Source organism: Helicoverpa armigera, chromosome 27 (assembly GCF_030705265.1).
Source record: "Helicoverpa armigera isolate CAAS_96S chromosome 27, ASM3070526v1, whole genome shotgun sequence".
Lineage (NCBI taxonomy): Eukaryota > Metazoa > Arthropoda > Insecta > Lepidoptera > Noctuidae > Helicoverpa > Helicoverpa armigera.
In genome coordinates, this window is record NC_087146.1 from 1,019,470 (window position 1) to 1,034,361 (window position 14,892).

The 14,892-nt window shown below is 37.9% G+C and overlaps 1 protein-coding gene across 10 annotated transcripts in view; it reads right to left on the bottom strand.

The window, feature by feature from the left end:
* Nucleotides 1-649: 649 nt before the first annotated feature.
* LOC110382249 (paired amphipathic helix protein Sin3b) overlaps nt 650-14,892 on the bottom strand; it is a 41,188-nt gene continuing 26,945 nt past the window's right edge. For 4 of the 10 annotated variants that reach the window (XM_064042180.1, XM_064042181.1, XM_064042179.1 and 1 more), the window contains exons 14-26: nt 14,634-14,733; nt 13,922-14,093; nt 13,229-13,386; nt 12,134-12,274; nt 11,194-11,408; nt 10,321-10,497; nt 7,934-8,038; nt 6,958-7,156; nt 5,202-5,369; nt 3,403-3,509; nt 2,765-2,858; nt 1,990-2,111; nt 650-1,582 (exon numbers count right to left, since the gene is read on the bottom strand). In XM_064042180.1, coding sequence (XP_063898250.1) covers nt 716-1,582; nt 1,990-2,111; nt 2,765-2,858; nt 3,403-3,509; nt 5,202-5,369; nt 6,958-7,156; nt 7,934-8,038; nt 10,321-10,497; nt 11,194-11,408; nt 12,134-12,274; nt 13,229-13,386; nt 13,922-14,093; nt 14,634-14,733 — 2,625 coding nt within the window. In that variant the 3' untranslated portion in view covers nt 650-715. The remainder of the gene's footprint in view (nt 1,583-1,989; nt 2,112-2,764; nt 2,859-3,402; nt 3,510-5,201; nt 5,370-6,957; nt 7,157-7,933; nt 8,039-10,320; nt 10,498-11,193; nt 11,409-12,133; nt 12,275-13,228; nt 13,387-13,921; nt 14,094-14,633; nt 14,734-14,892) is intronic. The other 6 variants (XM_064042188.1, XM_064042186.1, XM_064042187.1 and 3 more) reach the window with 4 other exon arrangements.

A 14,892-nucleotide genomic window follows, 5' to 3' on the forward strand; every position in this document is an offset into this window, starting at 1 on the left:
GTTTTATTCTGACAGTAAGCAATAGAAATATTGTATGTATTGCACCAGCCTCTAAGTATAAGGGCGATTTCTTATTCTTCAAAAGTAATGGGTCCTCAATCCATACGCGTATTAAATTCCTCTGTGAACCTTAAAAATATCTCTCCTCCTATATAATACGTATATGAACGCACAACACGAATTTCATCTAGAATCTATTTGAGCCAGTCTCTATTTGTTACCTAGCTCCTAAACGACTCAACCAACTGATAAAAAAAAATCCTAGAGTGATGCTGCTTATGTTTGATTTAATACCAATCGAATCCGATAGATGGCGTCGCAGTCGATGTAACTCAAACACAAGGACAATGACAAGGACTATTATAACACGCCATCTAAAACGCTTTTATATAAGGCATCACAAGCACTCCTTGCTTCTCATCCCACTTGTCATTTGGCAGAATCGTCGACGTATGCATCGACATGGATTACCATAAATAAAAATTGAATAGAATATTAGGACCTTTATGTAGGTACCTATGTAAAGGAATCGAAAGTAACTAAGGGTCAAATGGTATTTTGATACTTAAATTAGATATTCTCAAGTATGTTAGGGTCAGCTGCAACAGCAGCAGCAGAGGTGGAAAAAAGGCAATTATTACAATAAAAATGAAAGTCATCAATAATTTTATTATAAATATAATAAGTAAGTGTGTGGAGCGTGTGTTTGGCGGCACTAGAACGTGTCGGCGCGGGCGGGTTGCGTCGCCAGCCAGGCGCGGAAGGCGTCGCGGCGGCGCGCGTGGAGCCGGGCATGAGATGCCCGGGCGGCGGCCAGGGCGCCGCGGGCGTACAGCTGCAGCGGCCGGAAGCCTAGCAGCCGGGGTAGGGCAGCTTCAGGCTTCCGGCGGTGTACTCGAGCGGGTCCGACGGCGGCTGGTTGAGAATGCGCGTTGTGTGTGTACCCGGGTGCTCTCGCTCGGGCATTTCGTAATAGAAAGACTGGTTTCCGCGGCGCCGGTGTCCGTGGATAGCGCCAACGGGGCTCAGGTTCTCTCGGCTCTCCTGGCAGGAGCTCAAATGTGACTCTGCAGGCGTCTCCGCCGTATAACTTGACGAGGAAGGCTGTGTGGTCTCGTCGCAGTAATCTCGCCGCTCGTCTGACATAGGCTGGTGGGCCTCTCATGCCGCCTCTCGCTGCTAGCTCCGCGCACCTCACAGACCAGGGTTCTGACGCACAGTGCTGTAACTGCCTGACGGCGCTTGCTACGAGTTTGTCGAGCGTGTAGGCTGGATAAGCCTCAATGCCGAGCATCTCTCGCGCGGCGTCTTCGTACGCTGGGGGGTCCATATTGCCGTCTAGTACTGCTCGGACGAGTTCTAGCAGTACATCGTAGTAGTGGCTGGGTTCTGCGGCATCTGGGGGTAGGTTTGAGGGGCGGAGGCGCAGGGCGTGGGCGACAGGAGGCCGGGCTGGTCTCTCCCGGGCGCGGGCTGCGGAGAGGGCGGCGGCGGCGCGTCGGGCGGCGCCGAGGCGCTGGCAGAGCGCGCCGTGCACGCGCAGAAACAGGTACCAGGACGATGTGCATACGAAGCGGGCTTCCTGTACATGTAATATAATATAAGAATAAGTAAATTATCATATTTTATGACGGTTAAGATGTTGTAAAGTAATAAGAAAACTTTTGCATTCTTTCTTTATATTTTATACTAACTGTTTCTCACAGATTCACTAGTCATTTGGCACTTAAATAAAAACAATCTGTCTACTATATAATATGACTGCCTCATTGGTCCAGTGGTCGCTAACGCGACTGCTATAACTAAATTAGCTATTGAAATTGAAATTTTGATAAACTTTCAACTTTTGTAGTAGTCTTTGATAGAATAATAAACTGCTTTGTAAGTTTATTCGACGGAAATGCTGTTTCATTAAAGTATTAATCACCAAGTACAAAACCAGCAAAACCCAAATTCTTTAGACCACAATACGTATGTAATATAACTCACATTAGGCGGATGATCTCTATAATCATCGTCGAGCTCGGGCTCCGCTTTAATCTCAGTCTTCATGGACATCTCCTCGTTACTGCTCGTTCGCTTCACGCTATTCGCTGATGCATTCGAACTTTCTATAAAGACAATTAAATAAAACTTAAGTAAATAATCCAAACAGGTTTCAGGTGAGGATATTTTGAGTGGGAATAATACAATTTGACATTAATTTACACGCTTATATTAGCTTCTCGTGTAACTATGTATGTAAGAAAATCTTGGAATTTGAATTTGACCCACTTCCCGGTCTTCGATTAGGATGAAATTTTGCACACGCTCTGAGTTCTGATGACAATACATGACTAGCGTGTTTTTTTTTTAACTATTTACCCTCGAAAATGGTTTTTATTTTGGTAAACAACTGAAATTTTGAAGTTGTTGTGAGTTTTTAACCAAGATGGAGGTTCTCAATGCGGTTCAAACATATAGGGCCTTACTACAAAAACTTTAAACCCTGTTTTACACTTGTCTAATAAAATTTTGGCTGCAAAATGAACCATATGTCAACGTCATAATTTGTCATTTTTTTAGACAAGGCATAAACTGACGTTTAAATGTTTTTGTGGTAAGACCACTAACCTTTTTTTATAGATTTAAGTGAGACATATCAGTAGGAAGGCAGCATGCGTGTATCATCACAGACAATCTGTTGATTGCACATCGCACGGTTTGTCATCATTGTCTCGATAAGAACTACATAAGTATGTATATGTATTGTTAATAAACTTACCTTTACTATCAGTATTATTATTGTTCTTAGGCTTATTTTCCTTATTCTTATTATTTTTCCCGCTCTTGTCGGACGCGTTATCAGATTCTGATGACTGTGGACAAAATAAATGCATATTAGTATTTTTGGGAATCTTGGAAACATCATTTTACAGTAATGAATTTAAACACTATTAAGATTCACGTTAAAGATCTGCTTCCAGAAATATAAGTTAGAGAGAGAATTTAGACTATACAATAATAAAAAATGATGATTATTTTTTGAAGCTTTGGCACAATCCATTTATCGTAAACGTTTTACTATATCAAAACTGATATAGTTCTTTGCGGGCATGCATTGAAATCTTAATATACATAGTTATGTAAAAATGAGTTCAATGGCCACAGTTAACATAAGTTAAATCGCCAAAAGTTATGTCATGTATGATGACAGTGTAACTCATGGAAGAACTTTTCGAATCGATTTAGCAGTTTCGAAGCTTTTCTTGTTTTTCCATTACAATCCAATACTGAGATTTAATTATATAAAGCGAGAAGCCGAAAATCGATCCCAGTGGCGTGCACTTGGAGAGGCCTATGTCCAGCAGTGGACTGCGATAGGCTGATGATGATGATGAATTATATAAAGACAATGCTTACCTCCTGCTTCTCCTGTTTAACAGAATTGCTGGTGTTATCATTGGCGTCGGCTGGCGGGCTGCCGGGACTGCCGGCTTCGTCCTTGTCGTCTGCGCAACCAAACAGATCTGTTTTTAATTATTATATAGTACCACACTATTGTGTAGAAAGGATGTAAAATATATGTGATATATATATATAGCGTTTGTTGAATAATATAATTTAGTATATAACAGAGTAATGAGAGAAATACTTCAAGCACTTGGATAAAACTGAAATAATATAAAACTTCTTTAAGCTGTGCCCTATAGGGTCCATATTGTTTCTAGACTACGAAATGTACCACCTATATAACATAAGGAACGCCTATAAAGAATTGAATATTGAGTTTTAAAATCAAGAGTTTCACTCAGACAGACAAACACACATTCACATTTTCAGTATAGATCAATGAGTAATTATAAAATGTATCTCTAACCTTGGATTTCTTAAATATTTGTTCCACAGCGAAATGTCCAAATCCTTTTGTTTGAAGTATCTACCCTTTTCTATTAATTAGCTATCTAACACTGAAATATTTTTTTAAATTGGTCCAGTAGTTACAGAGATTATCGCATTCAAACAAACTACAGCATTACAATATGATTGCAGATCAAATACATCGCGTGATAATGTAAAACTTAGCATATCTTTAAACATGCAAATCTAAATAGCAATAACAATAGTATTTAAACATAAATACATACTAATGTTTTGTGTAACCTCGACCCACTTCGATTCAATGTTACATGTTTAACTAGGTGATCCGAAAATGTTGGGATGACCTTGAATTACTTTTTATATAATGAGTAATAGTATTTTGGTAAATAATGACTAGTGAAAGAGTAGGGTCTGAATCCTAGTATTTTGGTAAATAACGACTAGTGATATATTCCCAAAAAGTGTAGGTATTTTAATCACATTAATATTGTAAAGGCGAAAGACTGTGTGTTTGTATGTATTTACCCTCAAACTACTCAATGGATTTCAATTAAGCTTGTCAGTAATACATAACTTTTACATAAGAACAACATAGGGGCTATTTTTTATCCTTGTGAGGGAAGTATTTCTCTCGGGATGCGGATGGAAGCTATGCGCTAATTATGGGGTTACAAGAGACTTTCAGTAGGAAGGCAGCATGCGTGTATCACCACAGACAATCTGTTGATTGCACATCGCACGGTTTGTCATCATTGTCTCAACTATACTTTAAAAGTCCCCATAGTTGGAATAACACTGTTCTAGTCAATTCTGATTACAAAGGAATGAAAGAAGAGCGGAGATGCCATAAGGCAGGTAGACTATCCTATATCAAATACTCTTTATAATATTAGTGTAGATGTACGGTTGGCATGACCAAAACGATCAGTTACGAGTGAACCAACGAGCGTTTGGGGTTATTGACACATTTGTCGAAGACTTTTAGTTTTACAAAAAATGGCGGTGACAGTGACTGTCCTCGTACCACACACCCGCATGTTGTCGCGCTACTTTCTTAGGAGATTTTCCGTTATGACATCTCCGCTCGTCATTTTATCTGAGTTTTATCAGATAAGCAGACACTCCTTGTAAAACACTGGTATAGACCTGAAGCCGACCCCAACATAGTTGGGAACTTCTTCCCAGCAAAAACACAGGAATTGGAGAAGGGCAGGCATTTTGCTGTCCTTTTGTAAATTTGACCTCCAAAAAGTGCTGATTTTCAGCTTACTTTGAATAAATGACTTTTTATCTGTATCTTATCCAAGGAAAAGGCTCGGGAGATGATGATGAGCACATACCTTCATCCCTCTCGTCATCAGACAGCGGCTGTCGAGGATGCGCGAACAGGTCTGGCAGGAACTGGCGCAGTAACTGCTTGATGCGACGCTTCTCAGTCTTCTGGATCGCTGTCTGACGTCGAGCGTGGTGGATTAGAAGCTCTGCTGTGTCGCGGAGGATTTTTATTGCTGTAATAAGAAGGAAGATTTAGTTATCATGAAATATAACATGGATTTATACACCATGAGAGTAAGTTGGCGTCCCCAATTGCTACTCAATAGTAGCCGGTTATTATTATAATTGCACGTCAGAGGTCATCAGGCGGATTTGAGAAAAGTCACTTGATAAAAAGAAGTATTTAAGATTTTTAAAACTATGTTGGAGTCAGCTTCCAGTCTAAACGGATGCAGCTGAGTACCAGTGTGCCACAAGAAGCGATTGCCTGTCTGGCTTGCTCAATCCGGTTACCCGGGCAACCCTATACCCCTTAGTAAATCCAATACCTAAGAGCTTGTTCATTAGTATCGGTAGATGTAACTACAATTAAATCAAATGTGTTTTCACTTCCAATGCTCATATGTATAGAAACACAGTTACAAGGAAACGAATCATGTTTAATTAAGTAATTGAATCGGAAGGAAGACGAACATTGCAACATTTAATAATGCTATGGAATGGAAATTATTATACGCGTAGGCATTTCCTTAATTTTAATCGATTTATAACGGAAAATTAGAAGTATAATATCTTACGCATTATTTCAAGCAATACTATAGAATAGACATTTTTAAAGAAAAAAAATATAGAGAATCAGTCCCGATTGGGTAAAAATATGACGTGTATAAGACGCGAAAGTTTATAAACCTTTACACATTGTCATAATAGGTAAAACATAACAAATTATTAGTAGTTTTGTAGGTATGTAAAAATATAAATAAGGAAAAACATTTATAGAGTAACGCGCAGTTTATATTACGTAATTCGCGCGAGATGTTTGTTCAAGGTCAGCGCTGTAGTAATGATAATTATACTATAATAATATTTATAACTGGTTTTAGTAAAATATAATACGACGCTAGCTTTTCTCAGTTCCATTGCAGTCGTGAGAGAACCATTTCCCGCGTAAGGATAAATGTTTCTTGTGTCCTTTCTTAGGCTCTATTACACTCTATTTGAAAACTGAATCTGTTCAATAGTTTTGAACAACAGACACACAGTTATTTTGTATAATATTAGCAAGTAGTATAAATAGTCGTTCTATGTAGCACTCTGGTGCTGCATACAGTTAAACTGGCAGCGAACCCCAACATAGTTGGGAAAAGGCTAGGCAGATGGATATTAGAAAGGACCATTTTATATTTATAATTTATACAAATTTATATAGCTATATTACTATAGCACCTACTACTATAGAAGTACTGGTCCGATTTGAAAAAATCTTTCAGTGGTAGATAGCCCATTTATCGAGGAACGCTATAAGCTACTTTTTATCCGGGTTCGTGTAATTCCCAAGGGTCGCGGGTTAAACCATTGGCTGAAGCTAGTATATCTATAATATAAAAAATGAATCGCAAAATGTGTTGGGTAAGCGCATAACTCAACAACGCCTGGACCAATTTGGCTAATTCTTTTTTTGATGTGTTTGTTATTGTCAGGAGAAGGTTCTTATGAAAAAAAAAAATAGGGTGAAGTAGAGAAGTCAGTTGACGGGAGCGAAGCCGCGGGCAAAAGCTAGTTGTATATAAAACTATGTTTAAAAAATTTGGTTATTCTCACCTTCCTGCCGACTCTGCATCTTATAATCGACCACAACATGCGGTCCTGGTCTTCGGGCAGCGTACGCGGCTTCGACTTCATTGAACAGCGACTTCGAGCGCATGGCCTTCAAGTCATTCTGTTTGAAGTTGATGCCTTGGTGGTCGAGAGACTTCAAGTAGTACTTCTCGTTTTGTTCGCGCCATTGCTTGTTGAAGCCCTGTGGGGTAAATGGTTGGTTATTTTGTGTGGTTTTTAAATTTTGTTTTGTATAGTAATTTGTAGTACTTAGATATACCATGCTTTTTGACTTGAAATTACAAATTGTTTTCATCAGATAAAATCTTGAAATTCATTTCATTAGTGATTTAGTTTTATTTGTAACTATATTTTGTCTGCGGTTTCACAAGCTTCCTTGTGACATGGTGTAGCTTCGTAACAATTTTAACAAATCGAAAGTCACAATTGTTTTAAATACATGTTTCTGAGAACAGATGGAAAGGTCTTACTTTTGTGTTTATTTTTAATAGTAAAAAGCATGGTATAATGAGCGATATTTTTAGAGACATATCAGTAGGAAGGCAGCATGCGTGTATCACCACAGACAATCTGTTGATTGCACATCGCACGGTTTGTCATCATTGTCTCGAAAATCATCTATCAGAAACACTTGCCAAATATGAAAGTTTCAGATATTTTCTTTCATCACTATTTATTTCAGAAAAGTAGTGAATAAAATGAATAAATAATATTTATTTGCCACAGAAATACTGTTAAACATTTGAGTATTTCAGGGTCTTGTAAATAATCTTTATTGCGTTGATTGTGTAAATACAGCTGTTATAAAATAGGCTTAGCATATCAATCATTTGATCATACAATAACTTACACCCATTCAAGTACAATTACAACATCAGAAAAGCGCTATTTATCAGCCTTATTTCGTCTAATACCTATATTTATTTTTCAGATCATAAAATACAGTTAAAAAACTCACTTTCTGCGCCTCCCGCCACTCGTCCTCCTTGGCTTTCAGTCTCCGCAGTACAACGGGCACCGCCACCACAGGGTTCTTCTTGAGACCAGCTATAATATCCACCGCCTGTAACAATAGCAAAACTTCGTTGTAGAATATGAAAGGTAGCTTATTATAGATATAATATGGTGTTAATTGATAAAGAGGTAGATTTGTCTGTAGGACTTTTGAGTTTGTTTCGGTGTTTTTTTAAACAATCATCATAAGCCATTCATATCAATATGAATTGTAATCGTCCCACTGCTGGACATAGGCATCCTCTCACACAGATAATTGAGCGTTAATTAGTTTACCAGCTGTTTTAGCTGGAAATATTTCATCAGTTTATACATTTATATTAAGATTTATTATAAACAGATATCTAGCTTCAGCCGATTTACGCGAAAGTGTGACAAACAAACATTCATATGAAGTTACAATATTTAAACCACTTTATTAATTATCACCATAATTTGTAAAACTACTACAGCTTATAATGCAACTACACGGCTACATTTTTGCTCATACTAAGCATCTAACTACGTTTGCTCATGCCTTCCTTGAAAAGGTTTCAAAACTTTGGTATAGATAGTTCAACTCAGATTTGCGCGCGGCCCTATGTGTGCGTCGGCTTGTAAATATACAACTTTCATTCGTGTGACAGTGACGTCGTCCGAGCATGACGTGTTCTTATCGCTTTTTGTTATGGGTACAGTCGTTTACGAAAATACTAGTTATTCACGACTCAAAGCTTTTTATTATTAAATATGGTTTTTCATTATTTTCTCATACGTCTTTTCAAATTGACATTGACAGTATCTAAGAAATAAATAAGGTGAAATATCTAAGATGAATTAAATACTCCTTACATATTTTCAGGCTGGGGGTACGCGGACAATAAATAAAAGTGTGGACTAAGAATTTAAAAAGAGGGATAATCTAGTATAATAATGTAAACAAAATGTGTGGGGAATTAAAATAAATTAAATTGCTTCGCATAATGTCGACCAAAATAAGACGGAAATAATGAAACTCATAAATGAACGTTTAAGTCAAATTGATGAAGGAATGTGGGGTAATACTTGTCGACATGTACAAAAGAAAAAAGAAGAATACTATAGACATTTTGACATGAAGTCAGAATTTATAATTCATCTTGGAGAGTAGCGAATCCGAAAATTCATCATTTGATTTTTCAAGTAGCGATTCATAATCATTATAAATAAATAAACATTAAATTACGTAATAACTGCTTTTCTTTAAACACCACACACTCCCATATAACCCCTAAATAACTGTATTGTACCCGACTGTACCTCTTGTCACGCACACAAAGTCACTGTATATGTACAAGGGTTACCCACACATAAGGCCGCGCGCACGACTGAGTTGAACTTACTATATTTTCTATTACCATTAAAGAACAACCAATTTATTCATGAAATTTTAGGTAGTCTCTTTATGAATAGACTTATGTTCCCTTCACCATTCAACTCAAAAAGAATTTAAAAAAAATTGGAAAGCATGTCTAACTTGGCAGGTTTCGAACCTGGTGCTTTTTTTTACTTTAAAGCTTATATTTACTTCACAAAGGGTATAAAACAAAGTGCAAAAGTGCAATTCAAAACTAAAATAAACATAATATACCATAACCAACTTAAAACTAACTAAAACTAAATATAAAGGAGCATAGACAAAGGCATGCAATGCTGTGTATAAATAAAAACAATGCGAAAATAATAAAAAAAAGTAGCAGACTGTGAAATTAAAAATGTAAATAGCAAATAAAGTATGCTTCGCTAACCCCTCAATAACAAATCAGTTCTTACTAATCTTACTTCATTATCTACCACTTTGAAACATATTTTTTACTGCCTTACATAGCTAGATCTATCCCCCATGACACCTTCACGATAACCCCACTGTTTTCTATCCAACTAGACTCACAATTCCACCCATATACTCCAAATTTTTGATTTATTTATTTATTTAATAAATATTACTATGTTTATTCTCTTCTTGTAACATCAAATACCCCATTGTCTAGCTAGAGTCTAGCCTGCCTCTCTATCACCAGTATCCCATTTTAAAGCCTACTTTATTACCCCTAAATACCCCACATTTTATCCTACTTTTCTACCCAAATGTTTACCCTATCGTCTCCCCCCTTTTCTACCTCGTTTTCACTAGTTCCTTCCTACTTTTTACCGAATTTCTACCCCATCTTCTAACCCATTTCTACCCCCATCTTCTAACCCTCTATTTTACCTAATTTCTACCCCCTTTTTACCTCCTATTTTACCCAAATTTCTACCCCATTCTACCCTAGATATTTGCACAGCATGCCTAGTAGTCCGTCTCGATCGTACCACCTTATCACCGTATATCCGGCGCAGCGCCCGCTGGTGTATGGTGGGCGAGTGTCCGCCGAGGCACTCGTCCAGCCGGTACTTGGCGGCGTCTTCCGCCGTCATGCGGGACAGCTTCTTCTGGACTCCTTCTAGGACTCTGATTGTTGATGCGTTCGTTTCTATAACTACGTCCAGCTGAAAAGAGGAAAAATAGAGTTTAATATAGGAATATTTTAAATGGAACTAAGATACTTGGTAAGTAGTGAAATATCTAGTTATTATTAAAAAACTTTGTGCTACGCATATATTCCTCGCATATAGTATTGTTGTGTAATTGTCACACATAAATGAATTAAAGATCTTTGAACTTGAATACTGGATGTGAGCCAAAATTTAATCATGTGGACCTAGATTTTTTAAACACAGATTTTTATTGTCACAAGGTCAAAGACCTTACTAGGCAAAGTGCGCTTTTTAGGTTATTATAATTTAACATTTAACACATCCTTGAAATCCACAAACGTTATTTATGAAAGTATTTCTTTCTAATTTAATTGTGACAGAGACATAATAATAAATCATTTATTCAGATAAACAAGATCTGTTTTTTAGTAATTACTAACAAAACAGATCTTGTAAGTCATTCATCAAGTCATTATTGTAATTAGTAATTACAATAATGACTTGCTCTATATTCATATCGTTATGTCCCTATATTCTTTAAAAAGTTTATTTATTTATTCTATTTTCATGTACAGTCAACTTCAGGTCAGTGGTAATAGTTTTATAGGAAAATCGTACTTATTACTATTGAGTCAAGGTGCATGACAGTCACCACTGATGTGCAGTCTACCGTACATTTATTTAACTTTATGACAAAGTGGTACTAACCTCAAACCGCTCATCCTCGCAGCGATAAATATACTCCTCATACATGGTCTTGCGCGAGGTAACGAAGGTGGAGTCCTCGCTCCACGTGGGGAAGGACACCCACGTGTCGTTCAGCACGTCGCGGCACAGCGCCGTGCGCCCGGAGCAGCGACGAGCCGCGGCTTCACGCGGGAGGGCGCAGTATGACGTGCCGAGGCGCTTGCAGGTTGTTAGATCTGGGGGGTAGAAGGTTGCTGGTGAATTATTTTGTTTTAAAAGTGAATATAGTAGTGAGGAATTCAGATATGTGACTGTATATAGAAAGAAAGTTGGTAGCCGTCGTCAATCTATCAGAGTTTATTTATTCTGTAACAGTTACATTTAACGTAGCGTCAATCTGCTTGCTTTATGTAAATAGAACAGTTTCGATAAGGGCGATATTACGATATTCGACACCGGCTACCATCTTTCCTTTCTCTATAACGCGCAAATTGAAGGTAAAATATGTATAAAAGAGACATATCAATAGGAAGGCAGCATGCGTGTATCACCACAGACAATCTGTTGATTGCACATCGCACGGTTTGTCATCATTGTCTCTATAAAATAACTTACAGTTCCCAGTTAAATTACATCTCCTTTGTATAAGTAGGAAAGAATTTTTGGAAACCCACCTCCTACACATGGCACACAGGTACTAAACTAATTACGATTAGACTGGCAACTGATCCCAACATAGTTGAAATATGACTTTATTTTATTTTTTGATGGGGAATCATCAAATGACGACTCCCGCTGTGACCGCAGCGTAAAGGAGTGTCAGACTGACTAAAACCCACCAAGTCCCTTCTTAAGCCCTTTATGTACCAGCCGCCGCGGCAACTCGCGCCAACAATCCCCTAGCTTGTCAACAAGAGGCCTAAAATTACAAGTTTTAGTGGATAATAAAGTAATACATTACCTATATCCATGGCGGCGTCGCCCTGCGGCCGGTCGTGGCGCAGCTGTGCCCCGAGCTGGCCGATCGGCTCGTAGCGCTTGTCATGCCGAGCTCGGTCGAACACGCCGCCCGTAGACACACCCAAACCTGAGTTGTTGTAGCCTGAGGAAATAAGATCATCATTATTCTCAATACTCGATTCTTTATTAGCATTCCATAAAAAAAAAAAAAAATAATATGAAAAAATATGTTACACACGTGGTACCATTATGATTAGAAACAATATGGACCCTACAAGGAGATCAGCCAGCTGCTCAGGACATATTATAGTGCACGCACATTTGCTTGGACACAGGTGCACTCACTATTGCTTCACTCTCATAGCGCGATGGACGGTAAAGCGACAAGGCCGGAGAGAGATCACAAGCAAGACCGACATAAACATGCCAGGCATCGAACCTGAGACCTTCTGAGCACAATGTGATGTGACTAATAGATCATCATGGTGGTAATATATTTGTATGAACATTTTCGGCACACTGCACGTCAGGGTGTGCTGTGCAATGCTTCCAATGCTAAGCTTGATATACCCCCTTGTACGCAGTTGTCAAACCTATTGAGGCTAGCAACGGGATGGGGGGGATTGTACATATACCTTTTTCAGTTGAAAAGTCAACATACACATATACATAACTTCAATTTCAGGAACTACAAGTACGATTTGAAAAATTCTTCCAATGTTCTATGTACTTTGAAAAGATCCAATTATTTGGCATGGGAAATAGTTTTTCTTTTCCATTTATGTATCTATACTAACACTTTAAAGAGTTTTTTTTTTAATTTTGTTTGTTCATAATGGATAAACTCTGGCTCGATTTTTTAAATTCTTTGACTGTTGGAAAGCTACACTCTTCCCGAGTAACATATAGGCTATATTGTTTATCCAGGTACGCGAAGTACATACCACGAAACGCGGTTGAAACCGCGGGAAAACGGCTTGTACTACTATAATAAAAAGGGTTTTTGTTTGTTACTAAGTCACAATACTATAAGAACATACGTAATATTTTTAGGACTCAACTGAAAGCCTAAAACTAGTGTTAAAATCCAACTTACCGCTATGCAAAGTATTCGTAGGAGTGTGTGGCGGAGAAGGTGGCCCCAGGAAGTCCTGCAGCCACTTCTGTAACTCCGGATGTCGGCACAGGAACGGCGCCGTCACGCAGAGCAGCTCCGACGACGATATTATCTCGTTCGTGAATAGAAGGAGACATCTGGTGAAGAATAGAGAGAATTTATATGGGGTATTATGTAGGAATGTCGGTAAATAAAGATTATTTGAACTGTATATGGTAAAGAAAATGTTGAAGAGACTTTCAGTAGGAAGGCAGCATGCGTGTATCACCACTGTGAATCTGTTGATTGCACATCGCACGGTTTGTCATCATTGTCTCGATAATCTTTTACATTTAAATCAGCAAGGAAAGCCGTTTTGAAAAATTTTAAAGCAGCTTTACTTATAAAATAATCGTTATTTTGAGCTGAACATTGGAATCTGCTGCTTCAAATATATAAAAATCAAATTTTGTTTGTCAAAAACTTTAATAATAGATCAAAACATTGAGAATGGATCAGTAGTAATATTTATTGATTTCTATTTCATCTCAAAAACTAGCGGAGTTCTAAAATCTGTAAGTTTTTATAACCTATGTATTATTTATTTATTTTGTTTCTATGTTACATCTTTTGTGCAAGTTAATTATTCTACTTGTATTTATTTCCTACTTAACCAGTATTCTATTTCTTTACCTCAAGAAGTTATCATAGACGTGCTGCGAGCGCAGTGCCTTGCGAGCCCTGTCGAAGAAGTTGAAGTCGTGCACCGTGGCCAGCTTCGACGCCTCCGCGTACGACACGTCGCGGACCGTGGCGCCTGTCAGCCCTGATACGCGGGACTTCTTCGCTGGCGGGGCTCCCACTGCTGTAGGGAGAAAAAGGTCATATTTTAGTTAACATGGCTTTTGTAATTTACAAGTGCTTGTGTCTACATGATATAACTGGGTTGAGAAGGTCATATAGGCAGTCGCTCCTTGTAATACACTGGTACTCAGCTGCATCCGATTAGACTGGTAGCCGACTCTAACATAATAGGAAAAAGCTCTGATGATTATGTGTCTAAAGTCTAAATAAAATAAATAACTTGGAACTTAGTAGCTGTCTGTGTAAAACTTAGAGAATACAACTTGAACTAATAATAGACTTGAACTACTTTTGACTTTACTTTTGAAATAAACTTGATTTTGCACCCAACAGGTTTAGCTAACACAAAAATGAATATTTTTTAAAATATACAAAGGTTTACCCTTCCATTGCTCAAAATGTCTGGTAATTTCAAAGTACAAAAATATTTGACAAGGTCTAAAGATGCAAACATAATTTATATCCAAATCAAATGTCCTAGAAAAATCTAAAGATAAGTTATATGACCTAGTTATACTTACGTATAGTTAAATAAACTTACCCATCTGACTGGAGGAGGTGAAACTGGGAGATCTCTTGAGATGCTGATGCGGCTGCGTCACTGTACTTGATGTCGAACTCGGGTGTTTTGGTAGCTGCTGCTGTGTGGGAAATGTTAACCAGTTAGATATTATATTAAGAGATACATACGTAGAAAATATACATTTGTTTTCGTCATGGGAGAATAACAGAGTGTTTCAAATCTTGTTTAATCAGTGAATATAAATAAAAATGAAAAATGTACAACTTGTTCTTCAAAT